Here is a 20,289-nt window from a genome sequence, read left to right on the forward strand (position 1 = left end):
GGGGGGGGGGGGCTAAAAAAAAAAAAAAGAAAAATTCAAATCTGGAAAAAATGGACAAAAAAATTGTTCATTGTTCATACTAGTAGTCCAAACCCAAAAATCCTATTGGGGGATATGATCCAATTTCTTTTTTTTAAAGCACTACCACTTACTCTTCTTTCTTTTACTAGACTGTAAGGTGCCTGCTGAAAGCAACGGGGGGGGGGGGGGGGGGGGGGGGGGGCTAAACCAATTTCACATTGTTCAATGCCTATATTATGTCTATCTTTGCAAAAAAGGGTAAGCATCCCCACCCCCCTCCCCCGTTCCCGATGCCTATGGATTAAATCACAGCTGTGAAAACCAAGTCATAAATATGTGCTTTTATGCTGTTGAATTTTGAACCGGTTTCAAGATCAAAATTCCACGACCCGGCTCAGTTTTCAACGGACTAGGGTCTAAATTCAACACCTTTCGTCTCACTATTCAACGTTGAAAAATGACCCCCGGGTCAATTTTCAACCCGTGTCAAAATTCAACGTTACACCGTCGATATATTTAAATGTTAAAATGAAGGCCACAACAATAGACTTTTTCTTTTCAAGTAGAAATTTTTGAATAAAATCTTCAAATGAATACAAAAATAGGTACTAGTATGTTAAAAACGGGACACAGTTAGTACCCATGACAATTCCGACAGATTTTTGGAGGACTGGTAAAAATGGATATTGTCAATCAGAAACTCAAACATCTTTAATGTTATCATCAATTTTCGAGTACTTGTTTGTACAACCAGAATGTTTTCTAACAAAATATTTTTGCAAATGACCCAGTATAAATTAAGTAATTTTACAAGTTCAATTTTTATTGAAAAAGCAGCCGTCTGTATGATGCAAGAAGCTTCACTTAATTTATCATGAGGTATGATTAAGTATGAAACTTATCACGTAGCTATTGTTTCCCATTTTCAAATACTCAGTAATGTACTTAAAGGTGCATAGACACAGATTTGAAGTTGATATTTTCTGTATAATATCACGGCTTAAACATGTGTATATTGAAATAGACCACACAAAAAAAAATATTAAAAATCTGATTCTTCTAAAAGTTATTGAAACTTTAAATTTTTGGTTGGGTTTGATTGACCCACCCTTCCACTTTCCCAAATTTTAATTTTATTCTTATTACTGAGGAAAATTGGCAACCTTGTTGTCTAATAATTCTGACCAGCAACTTTGACCTTTGACCTAGTTTTTAAAAACTAACTTTGTCCATAACTTTTGAACGGTAAGGGCTAGGGCTTTCATACTTTACATATGTAATCCTAGTGAGAAGACCTTTCATTTAATATGAAGAACTTTGACCTTAGAGTTTGACCTACTTTTCAGAAAACTTTAACCTTGGCCATAACTTTTGAACAGTTAGGGTTTTCATACTTGACATATATAATCCTTGTGACAAGACCCTTCTTTAAAAACAACTTTGACCCTTTGACCTTCTTTCAAAAAACTTACCCTTGTACATAACTTTTGAACAGGTGGTGCTAGGGCTTTAGTATTTCTATTTCTTGTGCTAAGACTTTACTTTGGGCACCAACATATTTAATTTGCATTTGATTAAGAAAAGTTTAATCTTTGATATGTTGCCATATCAAAGTGCATCAGTGTTTCAGAAACACATCTTGTTTCTCTTAGTAAATTAAACACGTATTAGTGAAGATTTTCAACATCAGTGCTTGCATCTATACATTCAACATCATCATCATGTGGTATGATGACATGGACATTTTTTTAAAAAATATTTGTCCATCCAATTTAAATCAAAAACAAACAAGAAGATAGAAGTGTTTTATTCATTGTTCATTTTTTTTTTCAAATAACTAAAACAATGGTTGTATAAAATACTTCTTCATATAAACTATATTATATTTTATCTGTATTATGTACAGCATAAATATGATTTTTATAATTATTTAGATTAATTACAGGTGCATTATCTTTAAGATAGAGATTGACATACAATAAAGACTGACAGAAATATTAGTTTCAAAATGGCAAATTCTTTTTTAAAGATATTATCTTAAAATTTGAGAGAATTGTTAGGAATGGTGGTCTACTTATTTTGTTTTTTAAAAAAAATTATAATCAACAAATAGTTTTAATACAACTGAACACAGAAGAAAAACAAAAGAAATACATAAATATAACCCATTCTGTGTAACAACAAAATATAACATACCGTGTACACATGGCTTCGAAAAAAGATGAATTTGATGACTTCTATACTTGGGTTTCTATTAAAAATTTCAATGCAATGAAACAAGAGAGAGAGAAAAATGAAGGTTTTATTCAATGAATCATGTCAGTTTTGGGTCAGCCATGTAGAAACAACTGCACCACTTATAGTTACAACCAAGAAAACCTAATGACTAGCTGTCGAGAAGTAGAATGCTGAAGTGAAACTACATGTATTCTCAACATTGTAAAAATAGTTCTTAATTTCTATATCATCTAATGTTTAAGCAAGGGTGCAAAAAAATAGTCAACTAAAAACCACAAAGAGCAGAGTGCAGACACTGTGACTAAAAACTCCTCTAACTCATTACGAATGATCTTTGTATAGGAAAGATCACTCTCAACCTTCACAAAAACAAATCTGCCATAGTGGTTGTAAACCTAAAATATATAAAACTCTAAAGAGGGGTATAAAAATAGGCATATATAATATAAATGTAAAATGGAAATCTATAAATAGGTCATCTCTGATGATTGAAATATTCATATTTTTTATAAAAAGAAGGAAAAAGGAGAAAAGTTTGATTTCATGCAAACACACTTTCTGTTAAAAAAGATATGGTAAAAAGCAAACACATGTACTTATTTTATATGGCATAATGGTAAGATAAATATCATGCACAGCTTACATTTTTTAAATCAAAAACTGAAAAACTGAAGGCCATCTGTATAAATCTTTGCTTTAAAATTTTAAAGGAAAAAAATTTGTCAATTATGGTGTTTTAATTCCCCTTTTCATAGATTATCAACAACAATAAATTAAAACAGCACTACCAGGTATAAACCAACACACGGTGCTAATTACACTCCAATATTCAGAAAGACTTCTTCTTCAGAGGTATTTTCTTTACAAAATATATCTCATCTACTGGCTTTAAAATCAATCTCAAAAAAAACACCAAAAACCATTTACAAAACTTGAACAGAAACACTAAAAAAGAGTGTTATCATTGTCAGATAAGAAATTCAAAGAGTGATGAATTTTGACTAAAATTAAAACATCTGTCAAACAAATACTGGTACATTACATCAATGTTTCACTTCATAACAATGAGTTTTTTTTTTACATTCAATGAAATGTATTGCCTCTAACAGTGGTTAATAATGGTGTATTTTTTACAAATAAAATCACATTCAGTAAAATGATCTCTAAAAACATTATTGACTTATTTTATATCAAATGCAATCAATAAGCATATTGTACAGTGCAGAACTCCAATAACAGGTGACAGTTTGAATCAGGCAATAAATAATTCATTATGTACAAATTTGACAAGTTCTCCATTCATTTGTTACAAATAAGAATCCCCTTTTCCTATCACCTTGCTCGAGGTATTAAAAAAAATCAGTGATAGGCCTTTTTTTGTTACTGAAATGACTACTTCCCCCTTGTTTTTTCAGGCCTGCATAGACACGAATAAAATGTTTATCACAGATAGACGAACATTCAGAATCCAACAAGGCGTCATCGTATAACAGCTGCTTTAGTACTTCGAGTATGAGGGATTGATCTGAAAAAGAGAAAATTACCACCATTAAACAATTAATTTTTATTGATAAACTTCGAGCCTTTCCAAAGTTTTTCTCTTGGAAAGAGAAAAGATTGCTGCTAAGAAAGATAGGAAAGCTTAGGCCTGCCTCCAGTGAGAAGTTTAGAAGCAATGACGACAAAGCTGATTTTAACTGAGAAATTGTTCATATCTTCATAGGCTAACAAGTTTTTTAAATTTTTTATTACTGCATATATTGTTTTAATTTGCAGCTATACCACTTATGATTTTTATTTCTTTTAAAAAGTCTTGTACAAAAGTTCTACAGTAAATTCAGTCATTTTACAGCTTTTTCCTCCACCATTAGATCTCAACAACACTGTCAGAACACAATGTTACTATCCAGTAAAACAAAACAAAGGGCAAATCAAATCACACTGTTGATTTTACACATTAAAATAAAATCAGCTGTCTTCCCATGGAAAACACTGCAACATTTAAAACAAAATTGAATAATAATTACTTTGAAGAAGATTTTATAAAGGGTAAAGTATAAATTGAAAATAAATGATTAGAAATTATTTTGAAAAATGTCTACAATTTTGGGAAGGTTTAAAGGGCACTGACCAAATAATAAAATGCAAATACAATCTCCTCAGCTGAGGGAACAAATGAAAAAAAAATCAAAACATTTTAATGCAGTCTTTGATCTATTCAAGCCAAAACCAATATTCTGGCCAGATCCCAAGTATAATGCAAAAGATCAATCCCTTCTCAAACAACACATGCCAAAAGCTGCATTACCATTGGGCATGTTTAATACACACACATTTTTTGAAGTGATTTAATTATGTAAATGAATCATGACACTAATTATGTTCAATTCTAATCCCTAAAAGGTCAACAGTATCAGGACAAAGACGTAATGAAAATGTGCACTATTTAACGCACTGGTAAATTAACAGACAATTCCAACATCCATAAGGCCTCTATTCCGAATTAAGCTGGGATTTAAATTTATTGTCACCATTTGATAACACACACACACACCAAAACAACCATACCTCACACAGGATATTTACACAGAAAGCACATATTTAATGCATATACATTTTTCTCACTCAAATATGAAAAGCCACAAACTTGCCACACTTACAATTTCCACTCAGTCTGAATTAAACTTTACTGGATAAGTAAATATTAGATGCTGTGTTTGCCAACAGTTGCATTTTCAATGCCAAAATTAGAAACACTCAATAGACACCAACTGAGTAACAGTTTACATACATTTCCAAAAAACAAAATTAAAATCGCAATGGACAAAGAACATTTATAAAGCTGCAATGCAGTATTTTTTAAGAAGTCTGTCATCTAATGAATTCTATTCCGAACCTATGCCTAAAGCTTGCAGATGTCATCTTGCAAGGACACAAGAGACTGACAGAGCTATATATAAAGTAGTTAAGTTGGCAGGGGTTAGCAGGATAGAGCTTTTGTATGGGACTGGAATAGTAGTAGTAGTAGTAGTATATATACTGTATATGTAACTATAAGGGGGGAGCTGCTTAACTAGATCACTTACTGTAGTGGAGCGAAATTTGTAGGGCCAATCGCTGCCAGTGGAAGCCAAGACATCAGAAGTTTTGTACAGGTTGCTTTTATAATGATCCTTGTTGTACGGCCTATTATCTATGTAGTCATCATATCTGCTTGAGCTGATAAGGCAAATAAATAGGAAGCAGATTGTAGCATAAGTTGGTCTCAGTTTAGTTAATAGGCTTTTCAATACACACAGAGACACCAAGAAACAGACAAGCATAGCGCTTTTAACATGAAATGTCTTTAAGGAGCTACATGTATATGGATCTTTTTTCACATTTAAAATTTAAAAAGCAAGCAGATATATTTTTTTTATTTTGCTTTTTTCATTTCACACTAGATATGCCTCTTTATGATAAATTGTAATGGTGAATAGCGCTTATTGCAAAGATACAAAATTCATAGAAAACTTATTTTGGCGTTTAGTATTTTAGTATCCAATGATATTATGCAATCTTTTATACTTTTTCTTATATCCAAATTATAACTTGGAAAACTTCCAACTTATTTGTAAAATGCAACACAACCACACCACATACAACTGTTAGCAAAACAACAGCAAAGAAAGAAAAAAATCCAAACAATCAGCGGGACTATGGATTAAAAAAAAATAGGGACACTAGCACTGACAATACTGGTGGTGAAAATGAGACCAAAGTGACAAGATAATGACCGAGGTAAAAATAATGATCATAGAATCAAATAAAAACCATCAATGTTGACATACACATCAAATGCACATACAGACAACATGAATCGCAATGATGTTTCTTCATGTCATACAGAAATAATAAAGTCATGCAGAATTCAGACTTACGACATAAACATACTCATAAAATAAAACTCACTGAATGGCATGACAAAACAATGAGTTTTCAATTTATAGTTCTTATTATCAATATTTTTTTGCCTTTCAATGCTTATCATATGGGAGAATTACAAGACTTTTTGAATATAAAATATTTTATGAAACTTTTTTTCTATCTGCTGTTCATTAATATGTTAATGATTAGAGATGCATCATGTTAATGAATTAAGGTTTAGATGGGATGAAAGATCAGAGATTTTTAAATCTGAAGTCCAGTTGTTTATTGTTTCTTTCTTTCTTTTTTATTTTGAACAAGTGGTTACAGATTTGGGGATAAGGGGGAGGTAACTTTTAAAAGAAGAAATACTAATAAATGGATCATCATTTTGTATTAAGAAATGAACCCAAAAAAAAAAAATCAAGCTTCACCATTAATACTCAAAGCCAGTGGTAAATAAAATTACATATTTACTCATGAAAATATAATATTTAGATAAGAAGCATGCTTAGATGTGAAACCAAAATGTGAAAACTTGGCGGTTAATGTTGGCCTAATCTAAAATAACAAGGCCATACCTAGCAGCCAAGGCTTTCCTCAGATTATATGTATGCGAGTGGTATTTTCTACAAAATCAGAGAATTAGCAAATCACACTTGTGTATTACTATATTATATTTTTTTATAAAAAATATTTCAAATCGCTGCACCATTTTGATCAGTGTTAATCTATTCAAGGAGAGGTTCCCATTTTTTTTCTCAAGAATTAGAAACAGTTAATGAAGAAAGGATGGTATAAAAATCTAAGAAATTTACAAGCTTAGAGACATAAATTGAATTGAAATTGAATCAACTGATTCTAAATGTTAAATTCAGTTTAAAGCACTACTCTAAGAAGGTCTGTTACATGCATTAATGCTTTTCAGTTCAACTTTAAAACAGAGTAATGGAAGTAGTAGATCCTCACCTATGAGTAAATTATCAATTTTTTTTACGTGAAAATGTTTCTAATTTAATTACAAGATGTTGGCATTTCCTTCTGCCAACACAACATTGTACATATTAAATAGAGGGAGATATCTGAAATTCTGGTGAGAACAAGGACACTGAAATGTGCTGGTGTGCCTGCTGGAGGCACGGTCCTACCTTTTGGCACTGGATGAGCCTGTACCATGCCTGGTACTCCGCTTGACCGAGGAGGCATGGTTGTTAATGACGGTGCTAACTTTGGAGGCTTTAAGTGGAGACATGGGAGCCGCTGATGAGTGAGCACTTTTGGTACCGCTTGTCCTGTAGACTTGGGTGGTCGACCTTTTGTGACCTTTCCCATCTTCATGCCTACAGTCAAGAGAGCACCATGGGAAATGTGATGTGATTGGGGTAAAAAATGCAAATGTGGTGAAGTTTTTTTATTTCCACATGCAGAGGGTATTTAGGGATATAAACAACATGTATATTAAACAAAGCTAGAAAGATTTTTCATGAATGAATTAAACAAGGTTTCTTTTTAAAGCACTGGAAGTTAGATACTGGGTTTTTAGACTTTATAAGCAGAAGATAGATGAAATGCCTTTCATGAAAAACTGAGGGATAAATGTAAACATTCGGTGGTCCTTGGACCTTTTCCTTACCCGAATGCTCCAGTGGTGGCGGATCGAGAGTGGTGTTGCCGTAGCAGCTTCATCTGATTTAGTTTGTCGCCCTGAGTTTCTATCATGCTGCCTCTCGTGATGGGACCACTGTATAACTAGAACCATACAGAAATTTTGATACGATACAGCATATAAAATCTTGCAACAGTTACAGAATGTTATGAAATAAAAATCTTTTATAAAATTTGATTAACCCTACACTGCTGCCTTGAAAGTACCCATATAAACCAGTCACAAATATGATGGAGACAAGCTAGGCTACTTCATGTCAATAGATGTTATTATTTGGAGTTATCTATTCTTTAAGTTTTTTTTTTTTTTTTTTTTTTTTTTTACATGTACTGAAATATCCATTATTCTAAATTCACAGTCAGATATTGAAAAAGCTTTATTCTTGTTATTCTTGGAGTTCATTCTTCAAACACAATGGTAACACAACTACAAGCCCCTGAGAGATACATTTTATTCTGGGAATTGGGTTTTATCAGTTTTATCAAGGTATAATATAAATAGAAGAGTTAATATTCTTACATAATCATCATTTTCATCTGACCGATAGTTTTCTAACTCTATGGCATCTTGAATTCGCATATCATCCATAGTGGTCAGAATCTTGGAGACACTGTGGTGTCTCTCTCGTCGTTTGTCGTCCTTGTTGCGGGCCCGGAAAAGGTCTCCCTGCATCCACATTAGTGACTGCTTCCTGTTCAGACAAAAAAAGATTTCACCTTTAAAATGAGGTTCACAAATTGCATAAAAACAAAACTTATTTTTCACATTTTTTCATAATTTTTTTCTACCAAAAAATTCATTTTACAAAGGAGTAATCATAAATTTTATCTCTTCAGATCTGAACATTCAGAAGTGATTTAAACTTGAATGCTTTAAAAGGATGCATTATCTCAGAGTACAGTGCACTTACTCTTCTAAGAAGTTTTGCTGAGGCCCTATGATGGAGCCCGGCCGACAAATTCTGCACCAAGCTATACACTCCGCAGCAGTGAATTTATAATGCTTCATCATGTAACACGCTATTAACGTCCCTGTACGTCCTAGACCAGCTGCAAAACAGAAAGATCTAACCATTTAGTACACTCTCGATCAAGTTTAGCCCTCTTAATTGTGGACCTATTAGATATACTGTAGATCACTTAATTTTCGCGACACCTTGTTTTCGCGAGATAGTCATTTACTCTTTATAAGCGAGACAAAATTTTCACGAATTGTGGTAATTTCTCTATATATAATCTTAAGGAATTCTTTTATACGCGAGTAAGAAATTTTCGCGAGAATACCGTCTCGCGTAATTACGCGAAAATAAAGTTCTCGCGAATAAAAAGTGATTTACAGTACTTTTTTTACCATATAATTTTATGAAGAGATGGAAATATGTTCATAAGGATTTTTAAAACTTAAATTAAATGTTTTCAATTGATGTTAATATTTGACATCAATATTATTATTAATTTTACCTTTACAATGTACAGCAACAGCACCTTCTGCATTTTCAGATAATTCTATGAACTGCCTGACTATATTATCACTAGGTGTACTCCCGTCAATAAAAAATAGGTCATAGTGATCGAAGCCTGCATCTGTGAACCGCCTGGCATCATAGATCTTCTTATTTAACCTCACAATTGTGGTCACGTTATGCTTCCTGAAGTATGGGAAGTATGCCTCTGGAGCATGCAGTGGGTACCCTGCCAGAAAGAGCATTTATTTCATATTAAACCTGGTGAAATCACAAACACTGAATAAAAATCTTGACAAGCAACATGAAAAATAGTATAGGAACACGAAAAATTGCCTTGAAAATAAAATATATGATTACATGTACCATATTTGCCCAAATAAGTGCACAATACACTTAAAATTGAAAAGGACAACAATTATTTAAAGAAATAGATAACTACCGGTAATTTTTTTTTCAAATTTAAAATCATAAATTGGGGTGCTTACTGGGGAAACGAGGTTCTTACTTTAATTAATTAGTGACATTTTTACAATTTTAAGTTCAAAAGTAATGCATAAAATACATAGCAATGAGAAAAGTCAGAACATACAAGGATAATCTTGCACTAGAAGACGACTAACGTTTTTGTTCTCTCAACAAGAATAATGAACCTAGCTCTGCATTTATGTGAAAACATAATTTAATCCATCTAATCAAAGTGGTACTAATATGCACATACTTTTACTGTCAATTCCTCACAACCTTTCTTCGAATATGTGTATCATAACAAAGTTTCATGCTTTTTAAAAGATACCCCATTTACTTTAGCATGAGATTTATCTACATAGAGTAGAGACTAAGACAAAATTAAGTTTCTTGCCCAGACATGCTTGAGCAGTCTAAACTACAATAGCAACTATTGAAATACACAGGGGAGTATGACCCCATGTGAGCTAGGCTAGATATATATACAATGATGGGGGAGGATGCCCCCCGCAATTTACTCATCAGTACCATCCTCCATTTTGCTCTTGATATGGGGCCCACTAAAAGCCACCATTTTATGAGGAATGATCCAATTAAGGTCCCCATTTTCAACTCTCTGAAGGAAGAAAAAAAAATAGAAAATACAACTTGAGACTAAGCAAAACTATTTCTGTCCAAATTTCCCCCCTGACCGCCTTGAACTGCTTTGACCTTTCTGCACTGTGGAGAAAACATGGGTTAGTATTATTACCATTTTCAATCTTTGTTTTAGGGTGTGGTCCACAAAATGCCAGAAATTTATTTGGCACAATCCAGTTGAAGTCACCATTTTCTACTTTCTACAAAAGAGACATTGATCATGGGAAAAAAAAAAGAGATATAGAAAATGTCAAAAAATTAGTCTTTTCAATGGAACATCTTTCAACATGAGCAAATTTAATGCATGAAGAATGTAATGATAAAATAATATCAAATGCATTTTTAGTTCTTTACACTTATTACTTGAAATGTACCTATCAAAAAATATCAAATATGTTGGATTTATCAATGCTTGACAATCTAATAAAGATGTCTCATGAAGGAATATATACAGTAAATTTCTAATTATGACCATTTAGTTCATCACAAATCTTGCAATATTACCCCTTAGATTTTGGAATTCAATTCATAGTCATGTTATGAACTTGAGCTGTCACAATTTCTCATAAAATTGAGCTACTAGTATACTGTAATTTACTTTAAAATATTACTATAACAAAAATTATATTGCCTTTACATAAAAAATCTCAAATGCCTGGAAAAGTACATTCTTGCACTTGTATCACTGAAATCTACAATGTCATTTTTGTCATACTTTTATCAAAGTGTTTTATTACATAAAATTATTAAAAACTTCTCTGAAGAAAGAGAGTCTTGCATGATACAGACACAGATAATGCTCTATGCCTCCAGGATAATGTACAGATGACAGTTGTAAGGCTGCATGTTTGTCTTGTAATCTGTTTTTATCATTTAATATGCATTTTTAACCTTTGGCAAAATATGTATCTACAATCTTGTTGCAAATAATTATTATTTTTAACAAAAAAGTTACCTCATAATGCTCATATTCATCCACATCAAATGTTTCAAAATTGAAGAAACCATTAGCCAGTGCCTGGAAGGAAGTATGAATATTAAATCAGACTTGCATTATTTACCTTTAATACTTTGCCGAATGTCTGTTTATCAGTAGTCAAATTAGAATGTTTTAGTTTGTCGACATTTTAACTATTTATTTTGAAAAAGTTGCATATAAAAACCCAAAATTTTAAAATTTAACCCCCCTCCCCTTGACCCTTAAAAAATATTTAAATTTGTTTACCTTACTGAGTCCATGCAAACAGTCTAGTAATGTTAGATTGTAGGAACAGGCCCCAAATGATGCATCTCTGTAATAATGAACAAAAATTTTACATTCAATTTATATTATTGTTACTCATCAAGAAGGAAGGAATATACCCTACTTTAATAATAATAATTTATTGCATAGAAGTGTGTTTCATTATATTTGTAAATACAGGTATTTTTCATAAACCTGTTATTAATCTTTGACTATTAATTGTACATATTTTCATGCCACATGCCTAAATGGAAGAAATGGAGGATTTGAACCAGCTACCAATGGTCGATATGCTTCCTCTGGGGTTTTCTTCAAATATATTATCTGTAAAACAAAAAGGCAGTCATCTTCAAAAAATTTCTATTACTGGTGTAAAAATATATTTAAAACATAAACTGACATCTTATTATTGAAATATTTTTCTTCTTTCAGATAGTAAGTTATTATCATTATTATTATTAGGTCTTTCCACCTTTCTGTGGAAAGACCTCTTGAAATGCTTCTGTTTTTTATTATTCTATTTCTCACCTTATGTTTTGACACCGTAAGACTTATCGAAAAACTTTATAGGTCATGATACTGGATATTTAAAGTTATTCCGAAAAATGACCCCCCATGTTTTAACTTGGACCCCTTATGCAGTTATTGCCCCTTTCACCGTTAAGCTTGTTATCGCTACTCCTCTGAAACCGTAAACCGTAGAGATATAAAACCTTCACCATTGTCTTCAACTAATTTAGGAGACTTTTCAATCTATTCATTGCGAAAGTTTTCTTTGACCCCTTCAATGAGTAACTGCCCCTGAAAGTTTATAAATTTTATAAAAAACTAAAAATTTTCAAAACGATAAGTCGTAGAGACATGAAACCAACTGCATTAGTTTCATTGACCTTTGGCCTTTAAATTCATTTCAAGGTCAAAGGTCAAGGTCATTCCAAATATGAGGAATAAATTTCTTTTAATAGCTCTTATATCCTTAAACATATAATATCTATCTTCTGTCTGTAATATGCACTCTTCATACTCTTTCGAAGATTCCATTCTTGTCCCCTAAGATTTACCCTTTTAAAAGTTATTGCCCCTTGTGTGAAAAACCTTGTTATCGCTACTCCTCCGAAACCATAGACACTATAAACATCAAATTTTCACTAATGTCTTAAGGGTCTCTAGGCCTAAATTCATTGTATAAGTGCGAAAGGATCTGATGACTCCTTATATGAATTATTGCCCTTTAACATCTTTGTACTTACTATTAAACCTTATTACTTGAAAAGTATAAGTCGTAGAGGCATGGGGTCAATTGCATTGTGACCCTTGACCTTTGACCTTGAAGATTTTTTAAGGTCAAAGGTCAAGGTCACTTCATTTTTTTTTTTTTAAATTTTCATTTCTTCTTTATTTATCCTTTTAAGACAAATTTTGTTTTCTTATTCATTGAATTTAATTTTAAGGAGTCAGATATAAAACAGAATTGAAATTCAAAGAAGGTGGAAAGACCTCTTATTGTTCTTTGAACAATAAGTCTCCTAGTGTTTATTATTATTCTTTTTCCGCCGGACTTTTGAAACCACAAGACTTAGCGAAAAACTTTGTAGTTCATGATACTGGATATCAAAAGTTATTCTGAAAAATGACCCAACGTATTTGAACTTTGACCCCTTACTCAGTTATTACCCCTTTTGTCGTAAAGCTTGTTATCGCTACTCCTCCGAAACCATAAACCGCAGAGTTTCCAGACCTTCACCTTGGTCTACAACTTAATTAGTAGACTTCAATCCTTCATTGCGAAAGGATTCATAAAGTCCTATGATGAATTATTGCCCCTGAATGTTTGCGATGCTTACAAATATCCAAATCTTTTCTTAAACAACATGTCATAGAGACATGTGGCCAACTGCGAAAGATTCTTTGACCTTTGACCTTAAAATTGAGGTCAAGGTCAAAGGTCAAGGTCATTCAAAATATGAAAAATTTAGCTCTTCTTATACCTCTTTTGTTCTTTACCAAATTTTAAACATCTTTGCATCTTCAATATGTACTCTTAAAACCATTTCAGAGATTTCATTCTTGTCCCCTAAGATTGACCCCTCTAAAAGTTAGTGCCCCCTTCAGTGTAAACCCTTGTTATCGCTACTCCTCCGAAACCGTAAACCGTAGAAGTACGAAACCTTCAACAATGTCTGCAACTAATTCAGAACACCTCTAATTCCATTAGTGCGAAAGAATTTGTAAACCATTTTCAGTAGTTATTGCCCCTGCCAGTTTATGATGTTTACAAAGAACTAAAAACTTCTTGACGACAAGTCGTAAAGACATGGGCCTAACGGCATGAGATCTTTTGCCCTTTGACCTTGAAGAATAGGTCAAGGTCAAAGGTCAGGGTCATTGGAATACTAGAGAAATTGTCAATTTAAGCTATAAAAAAAATCCAAATGACCTTGACCTTGATATTTGACCTTGCCTTTGACCTTGACCCCTTACTCAAAAAGTAATAAAGAAATATTCATTACCTTTATCTAGATTCATCTTCAAGTGTTAATCTCAAGTTTATCTCTCTCTTTTTTTGGATGACCTTGACCTATGACCTCGCTAAATGACCTTGACCTTTGACCCCATTGACCCAAAGGTCACAATCAAGCTTAAGTATGTGGAGATATTTTCAACTCTTACTTTAACAAATGCTTATAAAATACACCCCCCTACCCTCGGTCCATTAAAAAAAATCAATAGCTATGTAGAAAAAAATTTTACAAGTCAAACAACACCAGAGATCGACATAAGATTAAGGATTTGAGTAGAAGACACCTTAAAGAAAATGTCCTAAAAGTTTTACGGTGAGTCTTTTGAGTATAATAAAATTCTACTGATTATCGGCAAAAATTACATTTCTTTTTCTGTCTGTAATTTAAATTCAGATGGGCATAACATGAATTAAAGCTTGTATTGGCTATTTCTTCATTTGTTGTTAATATCATTCGATTTTCCTGTTCTAATATGACATTTTAATACCAAATATTCTAGCTTTCTGTAGTATGTGGAATTTATTTCAATTTTATTTAGATTTAATATTAATGAAATGAATCTTGATTTCATTTGAAATTTGATTTTTTTTTTCTAGAATAACACAATCCCAAGAAATAGCGACTTTCAGCACAGTAAAAAAAATACACGTTTCTTCCTTGTATTTCCCATCTAGAATTACATGTTTAGAATTTTATTTATGCTACTTACAATGAATTCCATGCCTATTTCGGTCAGGAATGTTAATATCCGAACCCGATTCTCTGTTTTCCTTTTCCATAATTACAAACTGCCTTGCATCTCTCGCTCATCTTTCTCACATGCTCTTAAATAATTTATCGCCATCCATTTCAAACATAAAACAACTCATATCGGATATTTTCAAACATCTCTTTAATACATGTTTAATGCACATATGATGCAGGTACACATGGGACATTTCACAATGTTTTCACTTACGCTTCCGTCTTGATGCGCAGATCAAATGCATGTTATTCATATTAATAGGTATATCATAATTTTAATCAGACCCTACCCCTTACATCTTAACTTGAAAACAATCTCATTCAAGCTCATATATACACCTAGGAGCGTGTTACAATGTTTTTTATGTGCTCTCTTTGCCTGATCAATGAATTCGTGCTTATCCCCGAGTCGACTACAAACAATCTAGGAAGTCTGTTTACGGTAAAATTATACTAACTGCGAGCCCGATCTAAAATCCTAGCAGAGAAATGAGAATTTTGCTGTTTTATTTATTTTCTTGCTTTTTTCCTAATTTTTTCAGCCCAAATGATATTGAAACACTTAAAAAGGTGGAAAGACGTCTTATTGTTCTCTGAACAATTAGTTTACTAGTTATTATTTCTTTTTTTTTTTGAATTTACATAAACCTTGAATTCCACACCCATTTTAATAGTTTTTCTGTTAATTTACCTGGAAATCTTAGATTTTTGATACATTTCTATTTCCAAATTTTAACAATTGAACTTACTGCATATGCGGAAATAAGAAATGCAGCATTAGCTCGCTTCCTGGCATCAAAACTTGTGTAGTGAATGATTCTCTTCTTTGCGAGTGAAAAGGACTGCAAAGAAAATCAGTTTTGTCAGTGCATCTCATAATTAATTGGGTGAAGGCTTTCTCTGCCAACAGATAACACATCTCTGACACCTGTTTTCATGCAGCAACATCACAACTACAACCCTAGCTGCTAAGTTTGTTTACATGGGCTATTTATAGCATATGTAAACAAAGCTGAACTCTAATTCTAGTCAAAATAATATATTCAATTAAAGATTATTTTCATGATGTTTAAAAATGTAAATTTCTCTAAAATCTTCCTTATTAGCATATATCTATACATCTTTGGATCTACCTGAACAAACATTAAATGTGTGATTGCAGAAACTTAATTATCAAAATTTCTCATTACCTTTAGTTTTTTATTCAGTTTACAACAATATCTGTACAGTTGTGCCAAATTCAATGGTCCAAAATCTGCATAAAAACTGGAAGAAAAAAAACAACAGACATGAAATGTTTATAAACATAACAACACAAAAACATTGAAATCCTTGACCTAAACCTAATTACTCAAATATTAGCATAAAGTGTACCTTCACCATGCTCAGTGAAGAAAATAAATAGGTCAGGATTATAGGTAAACACGAAATTACACACAACCCACTGCATGAGTTATGTCAAAATGTGACCTATTGATAGATTAATGGGACAGAAGTTACTTTATACATTGTATATTGATAATAAGTTGGTGTAAACATATATATATTGCATAACAATTGTGATAAATTCCTAGACTTCTCATACATACAGTCTACCTATTTATAGTCATTAGTCACCAAAATAAATAGCGAAACTTATTACAGGGTGTCTGTGGCTTAAAAGTTCATATCCCCTTTTTCTTTCCATACTGCAAAGATGGCCAAATAGTTTATGGTTTGAAACATGCAGTAAAATACAAATCTTAACTGAAAACAAGCCAAAGTGTGTGGAGTGTTTTTGGCACAGTGCCAAGCTAAAATCTTCGTTTAACACTGGTTGATACTGGTGTTTTTAATACATTTATATGATCTTTTTATGCATGTACTTGGCCCTCGCTCTCAAACTATGACCACCTGAAAACTTTTCCAAAAGCAAGGAAATATTTAAATTAAAGTATATATGGGGCATGTACAAATTTACTTCCTATTTGATGTCCTATGATAGTGAACATGGTGAAAACATTAAAAAAAAAAAAAAAAACAAAACTCAGATACATGTATTATATAACATCTGTAAACATGATAAATGATTAAACTTAATATAGGCCCATATTGTAGCTTTTACATATATTAAAAGGGGGGGGGGGGGGGAGGGAGGTGATCAAAATTACAGGTTCTTACATGAGTACACTATTACTTGATTATATCATCATCAGTATTATCATTTTTACAGGATTGGGCCATAAATCCAATTAGTAATTTTTTGTGGAATAACTTTATATTCCATTACAAATACTTTGATCCAAACAAGCAATTATATTCCAGTTTGGCCAGGCGAGAGAAAAAAAAGTTCATTTCAACAAAGATGAAGACTATGATCACTACATTAACAAACTGATGCACTGAACATGTCGTTTCGAATAGCACCATTATGATGAGTCTTTGACAAACATTTGGACTTGAAAGATTCTTGGTTTATATATATATATTACATCCATAAATATTTTTCCAAGTTTGCAAATGGGAAATGCAATAAGTTATGCTAGAAGATGAACAATGGTGGAAACAAGAAGATTATTTGAAAAGACAATATCATATGCCTGAATGTAAACAAGTTAGGTAAAACACTTTGTAAGGCTTTTGGGGAGATAAGTTTTTGAATATTTTTTTTTTTATATTTTTACAAAATGTGAAACAGAAGTATGGTTGGTAGGTCATTCTTTTAATAGAATTGTTTGGGAAAATACAATAAACATTTATAACTGGCCTGCCATAGCACCAGGGATATAAAATTAGTCCATGATCTTCAGAAATCTGTACAACAATTGGACATGCATATATTCAAATAACATGAATAAATCATGCCCTTAAAGTACATTATAGTAATAACTCATTTAAAAATCTTGTTATAAATTATTTGGGGGCAAAAAATTTTCTAAATCTTTATATATCTATTATGACTATCTAATTAAAAAGAAATCTACTTACTTTTCATACACAAGCTCATCATCAACACAAAAATAATGTGTGTGTGCTGTAGATCTAGGCTTCGTTCTCAATGTAGCAAAATATAGTCGATCTGAAATGCATGTGTGAAACTCATTAATTTTCTGTAAAGACACATTTCAAGGTTCACTGAGACCTTGTCGAGACATGTTTAGACTGAAAGGGAAAATACACAGAAATCATTTAATCATTTTATAGCGTATAAAATTCTTCTCACCTTTAATGAACTCGGAAGCACTACCAATAATATCATTTTCATCGGCCATTCTTCAATAAAGCTATCACTTTCGTTTCTAGATAGCCGAATAGGTCAGTTTTCCTCTTGCAATATCGATAGCAATTATTCTCTGTTTACCTGATGTAATTCAATGCCTTCCAAATAGTATAAATACACTATTTCACCACAAAATGTTTCTTTAAAACCCTGTAAGTCTCCATGTAGTTAAAATATCCGTGTAAAACTTGCTAATTAAAAGAATTTGTTAAAATTATCGACCCCCCTTATCGTTGCCAAACTTGACGGCCATGTTTGAACTGGAGCAAAGTTAAGTGCAAAAGATCACGTGATCAAGCTCTAGGCCAATAGTAGATTACACAACAATTGTCGCCATGGGGATATCATCGTCTGGCCAATGAAATTTTTGTTTATAGTTTTCAATGGAAACACCAACATCTGTCAATGATTATTAATTTCATCAATTTACATTAATTAGCAATAAGGGTGATTTTGATTGAATGCGTTAATTAATAATTTGTAATCTATTTATGTACATATTTTTTTCTGTAATGTTAGTTTTATGTATTGGTAAAATGAAATATAGAATTTTTTTGAAACCTGTCCCAATGAATAAAAATATAGGTTTTAATGTGGATAATATTAAAAAAAAGAAAATAATCTACTAAAACTATCTTTATCAAAACAAAAGAGAAAGAAAGGAAAGTAAAGAAAAAACGAAAGAAAAAGAAACGAAAGATAGAGAAAACGAAAGCAAATTATATAGATACTCCAAGTTCAATCTCGAAATTTTAAATTAACTTGTAATTAATCCATACAAGTTTTTTTTGTTTTTTTTTTTAAAATCAGATCTTATATAAAATTACCTTATATTTCTTTTAAATCAGATCCTAAGAATTAAAGGAATTGAAATCAGCTTGAGAGGACACAACCTATCAAATTTCCTGAAGTCACCCTTTACTTTCTTAAAAAAAAGGTGGGGGTGGGTAGGTTTCACGCAATATTGGTAATAGACCGTTTCACGGTAACTGCAGTACTGCTCTTTTGCAAGGCAAAATGATATAGTTTGGTGAAATATAACGTAAAAGTAATTTAGGGAATAACTATCTTCTAATTTGGTATTTGCGACCGTTAAATTTAACGGTCGCTAATACCGGCTCCGTTACGCGTGTGCGACCGTTAAATCAGCATTAACGGTTACCAAATTAGAAGATTAGATTCTAATGCAATCCATGCATTCTGTTTGTTGTTTACGTCTTATTTTGTTGATTTTCGTTAAATAAAATACGTCACGGATCATTGTGTTTTTGCGTCGCTCTTTTGTGACGTCACAATGAAAAAGTTTTCACGCTCGTTAATGCTCGTTTTACTGCTTCAAACATTAGTGCATTAGCCAATCAAAACGTATTTTACAAAACAATTGCATTAGAATGTTCAATATACGTCATTTAATTATCTATCAACAAAAACTCCGCCAAACGTTATTATTTTGCCCTGCAAAAGTGTAGTACCGCAGTTATCGTGAAGGGGCTAATTGGATGGTACAGTTCCATTAATATAATGTCTCTTTGTACATGCACATGTGAAAGCATCAGTAGAATATTAAACTATTTCATAAACCTTTATATTAAATATATTCAATAAATGTTTTTGATTAAAGTGATCAAACATTTTTTTTAAATTGTCCATTTCAAATGTTACTTCATGTGCTTTTTTGAAAGCAATCATTTAGAATTTAAAGAGTTTCATAAGGTTCAACCAAATTTATGTACTGTCTTTACAGACAAATTTTATTTTTTGATATTTTTATTGACTTTTTCCATCTGGTTTTCTTGGTCACCAATAAATGTTCATGTCAGGGCTGATGAAACATTTTTTTTTCTTTTTATCAAATCTAATTTAATTTTTAAATTGTCCATTTCAAATGTGTATGCTGCAGATCAGGAATGTGACCTTTTTGCACTGATTATTTTTGCCCAAATGCATTTAGAATTTATAGCAGTCTGTCCATTTTAAGGTTTGACTAAAGGCAAATTTTTGATTTTTTTTTTTAAATAAAATACAGACTTGGTGCTTTTATATCCTATTAAAAAATTTCATTTAAAAGTCCAGGTCTAGGAGAACTGGCTTTTTGAAATTCCAATGTTCTTGAATTTTTAG

At 31.9% G+C, this 20,289-nt stretch overlaps 1 protein-coding gene across 6 annotated transcripts; it reads right to left on the reverse strand.

Moving 5' to 3' along the window:
• Positions 1-1,814: 1,814 nt before the first annotated feature.
• On the reverse strand, positions 1,815-18,454 carry LOC134279664 (dual specificity protein phosphatase CDC14A-like). 6 transcript variants are annotated; one of them, XM_062762100.1, is made up of 16 exons: positions 18,112-18,454; positions 17,877-17,967; positions 16,100-16,175; positions 15,659-15,751; positions 11,888-11,967; positions 11,626-11,692; positions 11,356-11,418; positions 10,290-10,377; positions 9,292-9,522; positions 8,742-8,880; positions 8,351-8,522; positions 7,799-7,914; positions 7,314-7,505; positions 6,747-6,794; positions 5,346-5,478; positions 1,815-3,784 (listed from the first exon to the last, which is right to left on the reverse strand). In XM_062762100.1, the coding sequence occupies exons 1-16, from the start codon at positions 18,158-18,160 to the stop codon at positions 3,758-3,760; spliced, it is 1,665 nt and encodes a 554-aa protein (XP_062618084.1). In that variant the 5' UTR covers positions 18,161-18,454; the 3' UTR covers positions 1,815-3,757. The 6 variants fall into 6 exon arrangements, with proteins under 6 accessions (XP_062618084.1, XP_062618077.1, XP_062618092.1 ...); XM_062762093.1 differs by lacking the exon at positions 10,290-10,377 and adding an exon at positions 10,513-10,600; XM_062762108.1 differs by lacking the exons at positions 6,747-6,794; positions 10,290-10,377 and adding an exon at positions 10,513-10,600.
• Positions 18,455-20,289: the final 1,835 nt, after the last annotated feature.

Source organism: Saccostrea cucullata, unplaced genomic scaffold (assembly GCF_032062105.1).
Source record: "Saccostrea cucullata isolate Sc308-1 unplaced genomic scaffold, CSIRO_AGI_Scuc_v1 ctg1216, whole genome shotgun sequence".
In the NCBI taxonomy this organism is placed as follows: Eukaryota; Metazoa; Mollusca; class Bivalvia; order Ostreida; family Ostreidae; genus Saccostrea; species Saccostrea cuccullata.